This window comes from Marmota flaviventris, chromosome 19 (genome assembly GCF_047511675.1).
Source record: "Marmota flaviventris isolate mMarFla1 chromosome 19, mMarFla1.hap1, whole genome shotgun sequence".
NCBI lineage: Eukaryota > Metazoa > Chordata > Mammalia > Rodentia > Sciuridae > Marmota > Marmota flaviventris.
In genome coordinates, this window is record NC_092516.1 from 863,889 (window position 1) to 879,923 (window position 16,035).

General features: G+C 62.4%; 1 protein-coding gene across 8 annotated transcripts in view; it reads right to left on the reverse strand.

Annotated features, from left to right (window-relative positions):
* Ciita (class II major histocompatibility complex transactivator) overlaps positions 1-13,761 on the reverse strand; it is a 40,436-nt gene extending 26,675 nt beyond the window's left edge. The window contains exon 1 of one of the 8 annotated variants that reach the window (XM_071605286.1): positions 13,273-13,761. In XM_071605286.1, coding sequence (XP_071461387.1) covers positions 13,273-13,606 — 334 coding nt within the window. In that variant the 5' untranslated portion in view covers positions 13,607-13,761. Of the gene's footprint in view, positions 1-4,058; positions 4,549-5,541; positions 5,847-13,272 lie in introns of those variants that run through there. The other 7 variants (XM_071605288.1, XM_071605290.1, XM_071605289.1 and 4 more) reach the window with 7 other exon arrangements.
* Between the last annotated feature and the right edge of the window lie 2,274 nt (positions 13,762-16,035).

Consider the following 16,035-nt stretch of genomic DNA (forward strand, 5'->3'; position numbering starts at 1 on the left):
GAGGGCCCTGGGGTGCCTCCCGCTCTGCTGCCGGCTCAGGCTGAAGGCGGTCAGACAGTGCCCAGAGTCACCCCATGGGGCCAGCTGGCGGCCGATCCCGCCTCCCCAGGCCAGCGCCCTCCAGAGCCCTGGCTTCCCACCGCAGCTCCCCAGCCCTGCTGGACCTGGGCCAACGAGAATGTGGCGGGACGAAGTGACCTCGAAGCAGGGAGCTGGGATCGAGCGAGGTAGGCTGCAGGCCCTGGCCCGATCCCAGCCCCTCTCCACGGCAGGGGCCTTCCACAATGGCCTGGGCGTGTGTGTGTGTGTACGGGGGTCAACTCGGGAATCCCGAGGCCTGACAGCTGGGCCTTGCTCTGCCTCCGACAGGCTGTGTGACCCTGGGCAAGTCCCTTTCCCTCTCTGGTCCTCAGCATCCTGTATGCTAAATAAACTGGGCTCCACTAAGCCTGAGGACCAGTGGGCAGCCCACAGAGGCCATGGAGCGTGGTGGCCAGGGGCCAGGGGCCATGAGTGGGTGGGGCGTGGGAACGAACAGGACAGAGACATTGCTGCTTCTGCAGTCGCCACTGTGGCTGCAAGCTGGGGCACACTCGTCTCGACCCCCGGAATGCGCAGGAGTGGACCCTGATGCAGACAGTGGACCTGGGGAGAAGGATGCGTCCATGCTGGTTCTCTATGAGAATGTCCCAGCGGGTGGGGACACCGGGGCCATGCAAACCTCTGCCTTCTATTCAGTGTCGCTGTGAGCATAAAACTCTGCTAGAGAAATAAATAAAATACAGAGTCCTTCCCCGACCCCAGGTCCCAGGCCCCGGGTCACCCCCTTCTCTGGTGCCGGTGGCTGTGTCTCAGAATCCACGCGCCGGCGCCTACCCCCCACATCCCAGCCAGCGTGCGCAGGGGGCTCCGGGCTTAGGAGAGGACGCAGGGTGGGGCCCTCGCGGTGGAGAGACCTGGCCAGCTCCCCTGCTCTGTCCTGCCACCTGAACTCCCTGCCCGCTGCGCCGCGGCCCTCACCTCCTCCTGCGCTGGTCCTGCTCCTGGACTTCCCGCCTCAGAACCAGGAGCCGAACAGACCTGCGCTGCTCCAATCCCCTGCCCTGCCATGGGCAGCCCTAACAGAGAGGGACCTCCGAGGACTGGCCCATGCCACCTACAGAGTGTGCTGTCCTTGCCTCCGTCTGGGACAACCCCGAACGCGGTCCCAGCTCCAGAGCTCCCTGTGGCATCCCTGAGACCTCAGGAGGGACTGCGTGGTGCCTCAGAGGCCCTCCCTCGGCCCAGTTCTCCTTCCCCCTTCCCCGTGAGGGACCCTGGGAGCCTCCTGGGTGGACCTCCATCTCCAAGCTGTGCGTGTGCGTGTGCGTGTGCGTGTGTGTGCGTGTGCGTGTCTGCGTGTGTGCATGTGTGCTCCGAGAGCAAGCTGAAATCATCTAAAACACCACAAAACAACACCCACGCCCCCTTCTCTGGGCCCTCATTGAGGACACCCGCCTCCTAGCGACTTGGAAAACCTTGGAACCCCAATGAGGTGGCTCTGGATTCTGCAGGAGCCTGTGAATGGCCGCTGCTGGGGGTGAGGAGCCAAGGTCCCAGCTGAGAGAGGAGACAGCTCCACGGGCCCCGGGGAGCGAGGAGCACCTCCGACCCTCGTCCAGAGAGCCCTCCCGCAGGTGTCCCTCCACACACCCACATTGCTGCATCCACCTGGAAAGGAGGGCAGCAGCTTTCTCCTGGACCCAATCCAGGGGCAGGGAGAGGGACGGGGAGCCTGAGCTACAGTTGGCTGACCACGCCCCGGGTTCCGGTCCTGACCCGCCTGGCCCCAACGCAGGTCTATTCAGTGGGCCAGGGCGGCTGTTGTGACTGAGTCTCCGGCGGTTCCACCCCCACTCTTGCCTTAGGGATGTTGCATTTCCAAGGTGGCCTGAGTTCCACCGGCCACGCCCACCACCAGCCCAGCACCCCCCTCCTTCCCAGCCCCAGGGAGTCCACAGGTCTGCTCCTCCCACTGAACCTTCCAGACCCCTCATCCCTCCCGCCCGCCCACTTCTGCAACCAGAAACTCTTCAACCAGACGTGACACTCCCTGAATTCTTCTGGCTTTCTTCCTGAAAGTTTCTCTTCCCTGGCTCTGGGGCAGGCCCTGGCTGGATGACACAGTCAGGATGGTAAGGGAAAGAAACAGGGAACAGAGAGATACACCCTGGGTGACCCCACGGCTGGACAAGCCTAGAGGACCCACATCACAGAAGCAGAAAGGACAAGAAGAGCCACCCGGTCCGGGGAGTGGGAATGCAGACGCTGCTTCAGGGGACAGTTTCAGCTGGGACCATGGAGAAGTAAGGTCGCACACCTGGGCGCCTGCACCGACTACCGCGGATCCTGGGCCTGAAATGGCTACAGTGGCCAATCCTTCCCCCAACCCTGCACAAAGAAACTATCTGCTACCTCAAATGGAAACAGCAACAATGTCACTTGCATTTAGAACAATGTCATCCAAATCATGCCAGCTTCCCGATGGCGTGTTAAAAAGGAACCTTAGCACGGGCTGGAGGCCTGGGAGGGTGCCCACAGCTAAACTGCCCATGTCCTCCTCCTCGAGGACCAGTACAACCAGGACCTCCTTGGGAACTGTCTTTGGAGCCCTAGTCACGTGCGCCCCTGGCTTTGGAAGCCCCCCTCCTGCCCATGATTTCTGCAGGTGAGCCGTGGAGAGGGAAGCCACCTGTCGTCAGGGTGACTGAAGGCGAGTCTGAGGGCCAAGTGGAGAAGCTTCTCCCCTCCCTCGGCCACTCCCGATTGATTGCCGGAGGTTGCCCAGGGCCCCGGCGCGGCATCCTCCGGACACTCTTTGTCCAGGGGCCCAGGTGCTGCGCTCTTGCCCTCGGCTGGACTCTGCTGTGTCCACAGGTCTCCCCTTGACAGGAGCTCTCTCCCGCTGGCCCAGGCACTGGACTGAGCTCTCAGGAGACCTCGGTTCAGACCTAACTGCAGGCTGTGACCCTCCGCACAACAGAGGAAACCACCGACCTCCCCACAAGTCACCCTCCCCGCAGAGGAGGACCGTGGGGATCACCCCGTCGGTGGGCTACCTGGGGCCCGCCCAGCACCCTCCAGGCCGTGCCACTGGGGGCCGGGGCGTGGCCTGGGCGGGGCCTGGGCGGGGCCGGGGCGGGGCCTGGGCGGAGCCGGGGCGGGGCCTGGGAGGGGCTCGCCCCCCACCGTTCACCTCCGCCTTGATTCGGGGCTGAGCCGCGTCCTTCGGGAGAGTGGCCAAGGGTCCCGAAGGGCTATGAGTGTTCCTGGGGTCCCCGGAGTCAGAAATGCCTGGCCTTAAGACCCGAGTCCGCCTAAGTCCCACAGCCTTCTTCCCACCCCAGGCTCACCAGAGAGGGGACACTAGCAGCCCACCGTGTCCCCGCATTGGAACCAGGAGTCCCTGACTTGGCGGGAAGTCCCCATCTGTGTTCTGGCGCCCTCGGACATTTTAGAAAATACTCCTCTCCAGGGAGATTAAGGAGGGATGCTTCTTGCTCTTGGGCTTGGAGAAGCCAAAGGGAGACGAAGAACCCGATATGGCCAAACAGGCGAAGTTCTCCGCAGTCCTCTGGCCTCGGAGCCCACCCCTAGCGCGTCCCTGTCAGCGGGGTAACATGACCCCACAGCAAGCTGAGGCCAGCCAGGGGCAGCCTGGTCCGGGTCCCGCGCCCCTCCCTGCGCACTGGCGCTGCTCTGCGGGACCCAGGGCGCGCGGAGACGCCGAGGGCGCGGTGCGCCCCGCTCCCGCGCCAGGTGACATCCCAGTCTCCTGGCTCCCGCCACGCTCCCTCCCCTCGGCCGACTGCTTGGGGTTCAGCAGCCAAGCCCCGTCCCCTGCTCCCGGTTCCGGCGTGGAATCTCCAGCCTCCGAGGACTTTCCCGAATCTACTTTCTGCACGTTCCCTTCCCCTCCGCCCAGCCTGCTGTTGACCGTGGGCAAGTAGCTGCTGGCCTTGGACCCCCAACTCCTCGCCCAAATTTAGGGACTGCAGAAGGAGAGCCTAGTCACCTACCGCCGTTCCCGGGCTCCTGCATGCTGCTGGTGGCCTCTCCCTCCCGCCAGCTCTGGGGCTGCGGGAGACTGGGGCGCGGTAGGCTGGGCACCCCACCTCCCTCACTGCACCGGTCTTTCCCCCTTTCACTTTCTCTTTGCACCACGGGGCTTAGACCAAACCGCCGCCCGCTGCCTCCCCTGCGGCGCCCACGTGCTTTAGGAGAAGCATCTTCAGGACACTCCAACTCGCAGTCCCCCAGGTCCTGCCTCCAGCCAGCTCCTGGAAATGACCAGCCCCTGCTTGGGAGAGGGCCTGGGTCTCGGTGGGGAGCCAGGTGATCTGCAAGCCCTGGGCAGGCAGGGAGCCCATCCCCACCTCTGAGCGACTCTGTTTCTCTCCAGCTCAGTCCAACCATGAAAGTGGCAAACCACCCGGTTCAGCCCCGCATACCCAGGGCCCACTGGAGGGAGGGCTCACTCCTCCTGCCCCATGCCCTTGGGACCAAGAACCCACCCCTGGACCTTCACTGTATGGAAACCTGGCTCTGGCAACCCTGTGGCCAGCGGCGAAAGTCCTGCCCTTCCTCCTCCACAGGTCTTGGACTCCTGCTCTGCCGGGCATGAAACCTGCCGGGGGGGGGAATCACTTCCCCTCCTCAGGCTTGCGGTTCCTCATCTGGAATTGAGGGAGTGCGTGAAGATGACCTTCAGTGGCATCTGACAGAACTGGGAAGCTTGTCCCCAATCTCTGGGTTCAGAGCAAACCATATGTTTTAGGGGAGCCTGAGAAAAGGGGTCCCACCCCTCTTAACCCACATCAGCCAGGCCAATACTGTCACACTCATGGGGTTGAGATTATCTACTGGGCACTGGGCTAGACCCTCGGATCCCTTTCCACCACCCTATCCTCTGGGCTGTCCCCTTAGCCCACCTCCGAGGTGAGGAAAACTGAGACTCAGTTTAGCAGCTAGTTCAAGTTCACACCCCACCCAGCCAACAGCACAGCTCGGTGTCACGCCCCTGCGAGCCTCAGGGCTGGTGCCAGGTCTCTGTGCTGTCTCTTCTCACCCCCTGTCTCCTGTTCCCCACTTCTGAATGCCGCCATTTGGAAACAGGGGAGAGGGCAGCAGCTGTCCCAGGTGCCCGGTGCTCTACAGCTATGTCACTGCCACTGCTGCTGTGACTAGCTGACTCCAGAGTGGCTTTTCCTGCTTTCCGAGGGACTTGGCGGAGTCAGCAGAGGTCTCCTGTTTACCTGAAGACAGGCTTGGCAGTGAGAGGACCTTGGGGTGGCCTGGGCCAGCCAGGTCAGCAGTTCTGAGAGCTAAGGACACACCTCCCTGAGAGGAACCCTGACTCTATCACATTCCAGGTGATCCTGATGTCCCTCAGGAAGGATGTGGGTACCGTCCTCTTCCCTCCTGCCAACAGGCTGCTCGGCGGGACACGGAGCCCCCTCTCACCCCCAGCCCACAGTTCAGAGCAGCATCTCCTCCCCTCACCTGAGGCCTGGGATGGAAGATGCATCCTCCACCCCTTTCCCTTTACCTTGGGGCTCCGGCAGGTGGGACCCTACAAGGTGCGGAGCCAGCCGACGCATGACGTGAGAAGCAGAGCCTGGAGGCCGGCAGAACTTCCCGGGGGGCCTCAGTCTTCCCAGTGATGTCCTGGGATGTGCAGATTGGAAGCTGGCAGGCTCATCGCCAGCCTGTCGCCAGCACCACTGGGAGCCTGGAGCCCGGAGCCCGCCAACCCTAACCCATAGCATGCAAAGGAAGCCAGCAAGGGACCAGCAGAAACTCTTCCCCGCAAGGTCGTCCCAAGCTGTCAGATTTCCTGTGTCTGGATGCCCTCTAATTTGCCCACGCTCCCTTACGCCCGCCCCAGGCCTCTGATGTTAATTTCAGTTCCTTCTTGGACCCCCTGGGTGACCACAGAAGGTTGCAAGTTGTCTGTTAGGACCTCGTCGAATGCTCTGACATCTTCTGCAGGGTGGGGCCAGGACCAGCCGAGAGCTTCTGTCCAGCTAAAGCAGACCTCTGGACTCTGCTCCCTCCTGCCACCCCCTGTCAACCCAGGTGGCCCCAGGTTTCCCTGGAGGTCAGTAGCAGTCCACCCACCTTTTTTGTATACTACACACTGGACTAAAACACTGATTGTACACAAAAGAATGCTAACCCCAATATGGCTGGCTTGGGCCACCGGCTTGGGCTGCACCGACGAGGTGCCAGATCGGAGAAAGCACCTCTTCAAGGCTCTGCCCCTCCTCCTGATGCATAAGGAGAAAGCCTCAGTTTGGGGCTAATGTGTTCCTAGCACCTCTTCTAACGCAGGGTCTCCCCTTTCCACAGAACCAAATCTGCAGCCTCAGCTCAGGAGGCAGAGGCAGGAGGATCGCAAGTTCGAGGCCAGCCTCAGCAACTTAGCAAAGCCCCATCTCAAAATACAAAATTTAAAAAGGGCTGAGGACGTAGTGCACCCCTGGGTTCAATCTCTAGTCTGAGAGAGAAAGAGAGGAGAGGAGAGGGAGGAAATGAGTGAAAACCGCGAGTGGTTTGAAAAAGCACCGTCAAGTAAATACAGCAGTGTAGGAGGCTGTGAGCCCAGGACGGGAATGAATGAGGCTGGAGTCGGTGACTCAAAAGCTCTTTCTTTTACCGAAAGAGCTTTGCTACTAGCACGTGTGTGACACTCCTGGCTTCCCTTCTGAGCTCTGGCTTTCCCGCAGGGGACGTGAGGATCATGGAGGAGGGGACAGACGACGACGGAGGAACAACTTGAAACAGAGCCTTTGTTTGGCTAAAAGAGCAGCGCAGCTGCAACCCCAGCGCCTCAGGAGGCTGAGGCAGGAGGATGGCAAGTTCAAGGCCAGCCTCATCAACTTGGTGAGGCCCTAAGTAACTTAGCAAAATCAGAATAAATAAATAACACGGGGCTGGTGGAGCACTCGCCTGGCACCTGTGAGGCGCAGCGTTGGATCCTCAGCACCACGTAGAAATAAATGAGTAAAACGAAGGTGTTGTGTCCAACTACAACTGAGAAAACATCTTTTTTTAGAAGGGGCTGAGGATGTGGCCCAGTGGTTAAGCATCCTTGGTACCCAAAACCCCAAACACCCAGATACAGGGAAAGTAGAAATTCTAAGAAGTCTATTCATCTCCTTCCACGACAAGGGGTCAAGGCAGAGGCACTGACCGCTCTGCTGTCCCCGCCCTCAGAGGCCGCAGCTGGGATCCTGCCCACACCCCAGCCCCCGTCAAGGCGGCTCCGGGCGGGCAGCTCCTCGATGACCGCGACCTCTGCCACCTGGTGTCCCTACCTCCTCCCTGGCCCTCCAGAACCACGCTCACCGAGATCCGGGTGCGAGGGTGCTGGCATTAAGGGACAGGGTTCCCGCAGGGCGGTGGTGGCCGCCAGCCGTGGGCCCAGCCAGGAGCCGTGGGCTCTGAGTTTCAGCAGAGGGGAGTGGGGGGAGGAGGTGCTGAGAAGGGGCCGGTGGCTGGGGCCAGTGGCAGTCTCCCAGGACTGAGTGGATGGGGCGGACCCGGAGGCCAGCCCAGGCCTCCTCTGTCAAAGCAGCTGCAGGCCTTCCTGCTGATGTCCCCTGAACACCCAGCAGAGGCCACTCAGGGCCTTAGGAGGAGCCTGCCGTGGGAGTACCCGAGCCCAGGTCTGCTGGACAGGGGCCAGTCCTCTCCCAGGGGCGGGGTCTCCTCAGCTCTGGGGGAGCTGGCCTTGCTCTGGGGTTCCAGCCAAGCCAGGATCACCAGACGGACACCACCAGCACTGGCCGCACAAACATGGCCACGTTGCCCCAGCAGGGTCCCCTGCCAAGACCCAGGAAGAGATGGGGAGGCCCTGGATCCTCCAGGTGAAGAAAAGCATTCCAGAAACACAGTCCCCACAGACAGACCCCGCTCTGCCCTGTCTTTGTACCACTGCCCTCGTGGCCTCCCCGAGGCCTCCTGTGGGCCCAAATGCCAGCTCTCCTTCAAGTCCAGTTCCACCCTTTATCACCCTCCCAGCTAACAGTGATCTCTATCTTCCACCCATCCTTCTCCTCCTCCCCATCCTCCTCCTCCCCATCCTCCTCCTCCCCATCCTCCTCCTCCTCCTCCTCCTCCATCTCCTCCTCCTCCTCCTCCTCCTCCTCCTCCCCATTCTCCTCCTCCTCCTCCTCCTCCTCCTGCTCCTCCCCATCCTCCTCCTCCCCATCCTCCTCCTCCTCCTCCTCCTGCTCCTCCTCCTCCTCCTCCTCCTCCTCCTCCCCATCCTCCTGCTCCTCCTCCTCCTCCTCCTCCTCCTCCTGCTCCTCCCCATCCTCCTCCTCCCCATCCTCCTCCTCCTCCTCCTCCTGCTCCTCCTCCTCCTCCCCATCCTCCTCCTCCCCATCCTCCTCCTCCCCATCCTCCTCCTCCTCCTCCTCCTCCTCCATCTCCTCCTCCTCCTCCTCCTCCCCATCCTCCTCCTCCCCATCCTCCTCCTCCTGCTCCTCCTCCTCCTGCTCCTCCTCCTCCTCCTCCTGCTCCTCCTCCTCCTCCCCATCCTCCTCCTCCTCCTGCTCCTCCTCCTCCTCCTCCATCTCCTCCTCCTCCTCCTCCTCCCATCCTCCTCCTCCTGCTCCTTCTCCTCCTTAATCATTTGTGATGCTGGGGACTGACCCCAGGGGTGCTTTGACACTGAGCCACACCCCCAGTCTTTTTAACTTTAATTTAATTTTGAAGACAGGGTCTCACTCAGTTTCGAGGCTGGCCTTGAACTTGGAATTCTCCTACCTCAGCCTCCGAGTCACTGGGGTGACAGGCGTGCACCACCAAGCCCGCTGCTTTGTTTATTTTCACAAACTTGTTACACTATTTGGCCGTAAATGGTGGAATCTCTACCCTGTAAGTGTAGTCCCCGCTTCCATAATGTCGGGGACAAAGTCTTTTTGAGTTGTACCCAGGGGCTGTCACAGAGCCGAGCCCTTGAAACACACTCCTCTGGGGCAGTGTGCGTGTGGGATTCCAAGGGTGAAGGCAGCCTCACCTTTCAGAGGGAGGACGCGGTCTCCCGCGTGGGTGGTAAGTGCCTGGCCTGACGCTGTGGACGCTGTGATTCCCAGCAGGAGCTAAATCAATGACCCCGAAGCAGAGGGGGCGGGGGAGAACAGAGATTGGTACGTGGAGGGACGCGGACGGAGATGGGGGTTCTAAAGGGTCAGCTGCGCGTGCATCTGAGCAGGGGGCAGAGGAACCGGGAGCCAGGCGCAGGTGGGCGGTGTGTGGGCAGGCGGCCAGAGGGACGGGCTTGGGGAGTAGGGGCCCAGGTGAGCCGCTGCAGGTAGGACCACAGGGAACAGAGAGGGACGGAGCCGGCGCAGACACCAGGCTGGTCAGGCAAGCAGGCTGGCAGGCTGGCGGGGAGCCCGGGAGGAAGGGCCACTTCCCAGGTGGGGAGTCTGCGGGGCTGGCGGGCAGCCTGGGGGGACGGGACAGAGTCCTCCTCCTTCCAGGCACAGGAGCCCCGCTGGGGGCAGAGGCTGCCTGGGGGCAGGGCAGGCCACGGGAGGAGGCCCGAGAGTCCTTCCTGCTGGCCACTGGCGGCTCTGCCATCGCGAGGGCCGATGGGGAAGGGAACCGAGCTGAGTGGTCCCTCCCTTCCCAATAAACCAGGCCCCTCCTCGCGGAGCTGGTGTCCTGTGGCTCCTAGAAGAGTTTGCACAGAGTCCAGGGAACGTGACACCAAGGACTCTGGCTGGGCTGTCCCTCAGCCTGGGGAGAGCAGGCCACAGAAGACACAGGGGCTCCTCGTCCACTGACTGACCTGGGGGCTGGGCTGCGGGTAACTCGGGGGCTGTCCCAGAGGCCACTGAGTCAGAACACACAGCTGGACGATGTCCCTGGGCCCTCAGGAGAGCCACCCGTGGACAGTCCTCACCCTTATTTACAGATGGGAAAACCGAGGCCCACAGGAATCGCTGCTGGCGCCTGAGACTCAGGGAGCCAGTGTGGGCCACCCCGCGTGCTTGGTCAGCACGCCTGGCTGAGGCTCCCTGCAGCCACGTGGACGCCCTGCTGCAGGTGCACGGCGTCCCAGCAAGCAGCCTGTGGCAGGCGTCCAGAGATCACCTGGGGTCCCGCGAGACTGCAGAGTGCTGTTGGCTCAGTACCACTGGCCTGGTTTGCTTCCCCTATTCAACGCTCCTTGCTCTTCTCTTCCTTAGAGAGTGGTCTGGGGTTGATTCAGCATTACCCATCTATAGCACTCCCATTTCAGAGATGAAGAGACTGAGGTTCAGAGTGGCCCAGTCATGTGGCCAAGGTCACATGGTTTGCAGCAGAGCATGACCTGAGGCCCGGAACGGTCCTGCTTCCAGCCTGGTCCTTTCCCCAGCTCTCCTTTCCCTGGCGTCCGATCGCCCTTCCGGGTGTTGTCACCTGTGGTTGTGAACATGCCCTGAAGCACACTGGGCTCCTTCAGGACCAGGACCGTGCTCCCAGGCCTCGGGGGCCTTCGTGGGCTGGAGGCACACATGTGGCTCTGAGTGGCCAGAGCCCAGGGCCCAGTGGCCTGGCAGCAGAGGCTCCGGGCTCTCTGGGGGCATCTCTGAGCCACCAGCCAGTCCCGTTTGAAGCTGGCGCACTGCTCTGGTGGGTTCTCGGCGCCCGCTGGGTTGTTAGGAGGAAGCCGCACAGAGGCAGGACCCGAGACCCAGGTCCCCCAGGCCAGGACCTGAGCACGTCCCTTAACTTCTCTGTGCCTCGGTTTCCCTGGGTGTGCAGTGGGAGACGTGGGGCATGACGCGTGGCTCCACCCACCGCTGGACATCCAGGTGTCCAGCAGGCTCCCAGCTCTGCACCGGGGGCCACGCGTGGGGACCCATGACGACTGGAACCCAGACCAGTGGCCAACAGAAGAAGCAAGATAAACACCACAGAGCTTAGCGGTGACATCTAGAGAAGGTGGGAAGAGGGCCACCAGGGAGGGGGCTCGAAGTGCGTTTGTCGTCCGAGGTGCGACACTAAATGGGGTGGTCAGCGTGCACCTTGAAGACGAGGGACATCTGAGCGGAGAGCTGAATGATGTCAGGAGGTTGGCCAAGGATATGGGCAAGGGTGGTCTAGGTAGAAGGAGGAGCATGTGCAGGGGTCCTGGGGCAGCGTGGGCCCGGGGTGTCTGAGGGACAATGGGGGCACCAGAGCAGCTGAAGTGGATTAGCAAGGCAGAGAGAAGCCGAGGACCAGAACAGAGAGGGTCAGGGTCAACTGAAGACCCTGTGGGCTCTGGCTCGGATCCAGGCTCTCTGAGTGACGGGGGAGCAGTGCAGGGCAGAGCAGGGCCGTCTGGACCCACGTCGGGTGGCCGAGAGGGAAGGTCACAAAAGCCCCACAGGACGGTCTCCCTTCCGAGCCCCCTCCCCAGAACTTAAGTTAGTGCCCTTTGACAAACCACCGATTCCCGCCCGGTCCCCTGGCTCCCTGCTGAAGCCGGGGCTCCCCACCTGCCCTGTGTCCTGCCAGGGGTGCGCGGGGGGGAGGGGGGCAAGCCCGCAGGCCTGGGGGGCACCGGAGGGAGCAGGGAAGGAGGAGATCTGTCCTTCTGTCTCCCAGCCCCTGAGGACCACAGCACCGTGGGCCAGTTCCACTTTCTGAAGTCACATGGGATCCAAAATAAAAAATATGACATCCCCAGGGAGGAAGCAGACTGAGCAACAGGAAACAGCCCCTCAGAAAGCGCGGGGGAGGCGCAGAGGTGTGGGGAGCGCGTGGGGGGCACCGCCAGGCAGAGGAGGCTCGGCCGCGCCCAGGTTGCCCTCTGCTGCCCAGCGAGACCAGCCCAGCTGCCTGACCCCTCCCCCAAGCCGAGGGCGGCCACCCCGTGGTGCAACTGCCCTTCCACTGAGACTGAGCGGAGAGTGCCAGATGCCCAAGAGCCAGCCCGCACGTGGACGTGTCCTGAAACAAGAGTCAGAGGTCAGCACGGCCCGGGCGCACGCCCGGCCAGCAGAAGGCACCTCACGGCCGCTGTCTCCAAACCCAGCCTTGACTCCCCCCGGGCCGCGCCGTCTGTGCATCCTCCAGTCGCCCGTGGACGAGGATGCACAGCATCGGGCCGGGGCGCAGGCGCTGACCGCAGTGAGCGACTCACACCCCCAGCTACGAGACCCCAAGGGGACCAGGAAGGGCCAGAAAGGCACAGCTGCGCAGGGGAGAGAGGGCAGGCAGGTCGGGTCTTCAGGAAGCGCCGCCTGGGACCCCAGGGCAAACCCGGAGCCCTCCGCGCACCAGCCCCTTCTCTGGCCCGCGGTGGCCCTCCCAGTGGCCGGGAGCTGGCGCGTGGCCCCGGCTCCCACCGCAGCCCCCAAACAGACGGCACCCAGCAGCCGGGCACCAGAGTGACCAGACCCCCCAATCCCACGCGTGTCAGGGACCTCAGGAGCAAAGGCCCCTCCGCCCCTGCTGGTGGCCCCTTCTGCCTGTCCTCCTCACTGTCCCCTCTGTCCTCCTGCCCGTCGCCCTGTCCCTCTCCTACTGTCTGTCTCTCCCTTCCTTTCTCTTTATCCCTCTGTCTCTCTGTCACACACACACGCGTGCACACATAGGCAGATGCACGTGTGCGCATACACACCTGTGCACACACACACCTGTGCATGTACACACCCATGAACACACACCTGTGCACACACACCCAAGAACACACACCTGTGCATACACACCTGTGCATGTACACACCCATGAACACACATCTGCACACACACCCATGAACAAACACCTGTGCACACACACCTGTGCATGCACACACCCATGAACACACACCTGTGCACATACACACCCATGAACACACATCTGCACACACACCCATGAACAAACACCTGTGCACACACACCTGTGCATGCACACACCCATGAACACACACCTGTGCACACACACACCCATGAACACACATCTGCACCACACGCATGAACACACACCTGTGCACACACACCCGTGCCGACACCCGTGCACACACCCGTCCACTCCTTACCTGGCTCCTCTTCCCTTTGGCCCCTCTATTTGGGCTGCACCTGCCGGGCGCCTCTCCTTCCCCAGGGGACCTAGCTCCCTGGGGGCGCAGGGTGGGAAGCAGCGGCTGAGTTCCCGGCCTCCTGGCTCCGGCCGCTCAGCCTGGGTCCCCGCCTGTGGCTTCCTTTGCAGAGAGAAGGGAGCCCCGAGGCTGCCCGCGGGCCCTGGGGTCACAGGGATGGGACTTACCTCCTTGGTCTCTGCAGCCAGGGCCGCTCTCGGGGGCTGGGGCCGGCAGCCTGTTCCAGGGGCCCCCCTGGAGGGCCGAGCCCAGGGCTCCCCTCCCCAGCAGGGTCAGGGAGATCTTCCTGGCCAGCGCCTCGCCGTCGGGCTCCAGCAGCAGGGCGCGGTGGTACTCCCCGGAGAGCAGCTCCTCCTCGCGCAGGCTGTCCAGCAGGGCCCGCACGCGCCTCGGCTGGCGGCTGGAGAGCAGCGTCCGCACCTGGGCCAGGATGGCCTGGAAGTGGTCCATGGCTGGAGCGAGGCCGCACAGCTGGCCGAGCCGCTCACGCTGCTGCAGCATCCGAAACGTGAAGTGAAAACCGGGACAGGGAGCCTGTGCCGCGTGTCACTGGTCCCTTCCTGGGAGGTTTCCTCATTTGCCACGGAGGCTGGGCGCCTGGCGAATGGGTAGAGAGGGACCTCGGGCTGATTCAGTCCCACAGATGTGGCTGGGCACCACCTGTGAGCATGCGCCCCAGGGGACCAAGCCTGGGGGTCCGATGAGCCAACCCACACGTCCCCAGAGGACGGGAACTGGCCTCTGGAGATGACCCCGATGCCTGGGTCCTGTCAGATGTCCTGTCCCAGTGAGAAGGCTCTGTGGCTGGGGGGTAGGGGATGGGGTGGACCGGTCGGCTTGGGTTCACGCCCAGCTCCACCGTCTGCTGATTTTATGGCCCTGGGGAAATTCCCTGGACGGTTAAGCCTCCTGCTATCAGCACCACTCTACGTGCAGGTGGAGTGACGATGACAATCCCTGTTCACAGGGACCTTGGGAGGACTGCAGCAGCTGCACAGACGACACCTCGGCCCTTGGTCCGCAGTGCGACCACAGCTCGGCACCCAAGAGCCGCTGCCATCGCCCACGACTCCCGCCAACAACAGGGAGTCACCTCCCTGGACCTCGGTGTCCTTCTCTCAATATCCACCAATAAAAGCCATCTGGTCTCCTGCGCTGGCCCCGAGCGTTGAAATGGGGCCATGCATTTAAGAGACTTCACCCCCAACCCAGCGGCCATCCAGGGAGCCCTGGTCATGTACTAACGGAGGCTCCACTTGTGATGCACGGGACAGCGGTCTGCATGGCCGCCAGTGCGGTTCAGGATTCCACAGATCCAACCCACCTGACCGCTCTCCTGCCCTTCTGGACTCAGCGCCCGAGTCCTCTCGGGGCCTCAGCCTCCCATCTCCCAGCTGGGGCCTTTCCCGGGCTCTCTGCAGTGAGGCCAAGGAGGTCCCCCTCTAGCGCCCAGTAGCTCCTGCTGACCGACTCCACTACAGGAAAATGGTAAAATCCAATCCCCTGAAGGCACCGCAGAGGGCCGCCGCGGCCTGGGAGCCAGACAAGGAAGGTGAGCGCATCCTTAGTGAACCTCCCAGCTTGAGCCTCCCTGGAGGCAGGCCCTGATGGAGGCTGTGAGGGGCAGTTCCAATGGACGTGGGCAACAACAGCCGCTGGAAAGGGGGGGTGGGAACCCCAGAGAGGAGACACACAGGCCTGCCCCCAGTTTTTTGTGTCAACTGCCCAAATATCTCGCCCACTTCTCAACCTCCCCAGAGCAGAGGCCAAGCCGCGGGCTAAGACCGAACTGAGTCTGAACCGCAGTCCACTCCGGGGCCCGTGGGCTGGGAGTGGGGTGAGGTCCGGAGGCTTCGCCAAGTGATGTCACTGCTAAAAGAAACAAAGGAGGGACCCGTTCAGGTCACACGGGACCCCAGAGTCTGCAACGTAGTTGTACTGTCCAGCACACAAGGCAAAATCCCTTGGCCTACACAGAGAGAGAGGCCAATAGAAAAAGAAAACGGTGGAAAGTGGATCGAGGGTGACTCAGACATTGACACCAGGGGCCAGTGTTTTATTTTCTTGATCCTGAGGATTGAACCCAGGGCACTGTGACGCTGAGCTACACCTTAGCCCTTTTATTTATTTATTTTTTTGGAGACAGGATCTTTCTCAGTTGCTGAGGCTGGCCTCAAACTTCCCATCCTCCTGCCTCAGCCTCTGGAGCCGCTGGGATCACCGACGTGTGTCAGGCTGCCCGTGGGCTCCGTGGGAGGAGTGCGATTTGAGGAGCTCTCGAGTGTGAGCAGGTGACTGTAGAAAACCACACCCAGGCTCATAACCGCCAACTGCTAAGGAATGGAGGCCCCAGGAAACTGGAGAAAGCAGCTACTCTGAGACCGTGTGTCACCCGCAGAGAGACTCGCCGTGGGAATGGCGCTGGGGGGGAGTCCCAGGGACTCAGCGGGGCGCTGTGTTTCATCACCAGCTCAGCCGGGGGACCTGGTCAGCACGTTGCTGCTCCTGACTTCCTGTTCGCCTAAAGTGTGGATGGTCGGTCATAAGATCATCGACATCCGTCTTAGGTCTTCATCTGGAGAAGTCAAAGGTGATGACGGTGACGATGCTGCTCTGGGACCGGGGGTCTCCATGCCTCCGGGACTCCTCACCCCCGGGCGGCGCAGAGCCACACTTTGGGACACTGATGTCAGGGTCCTGTCACAGATGGGGACCTGGGCCCTGATTGACAGCCCACCCCAGGGGCCTTGGGGACGAGAAGCCTGTGGTTTGAGACTGGGGGGGAGGGGGCAGGGTGGCGGTCACAGGCAGAATGCCCAGGCTGGAGCCCCCTGCAAGGCCAGGGCTCGGGGCCCGAGGTCACCTACCTGCCGAGGGAGGTGACGGCTCTCCTGCTCCAGCTCCCAGGCTTGGGGACCCCGGTGAGGACG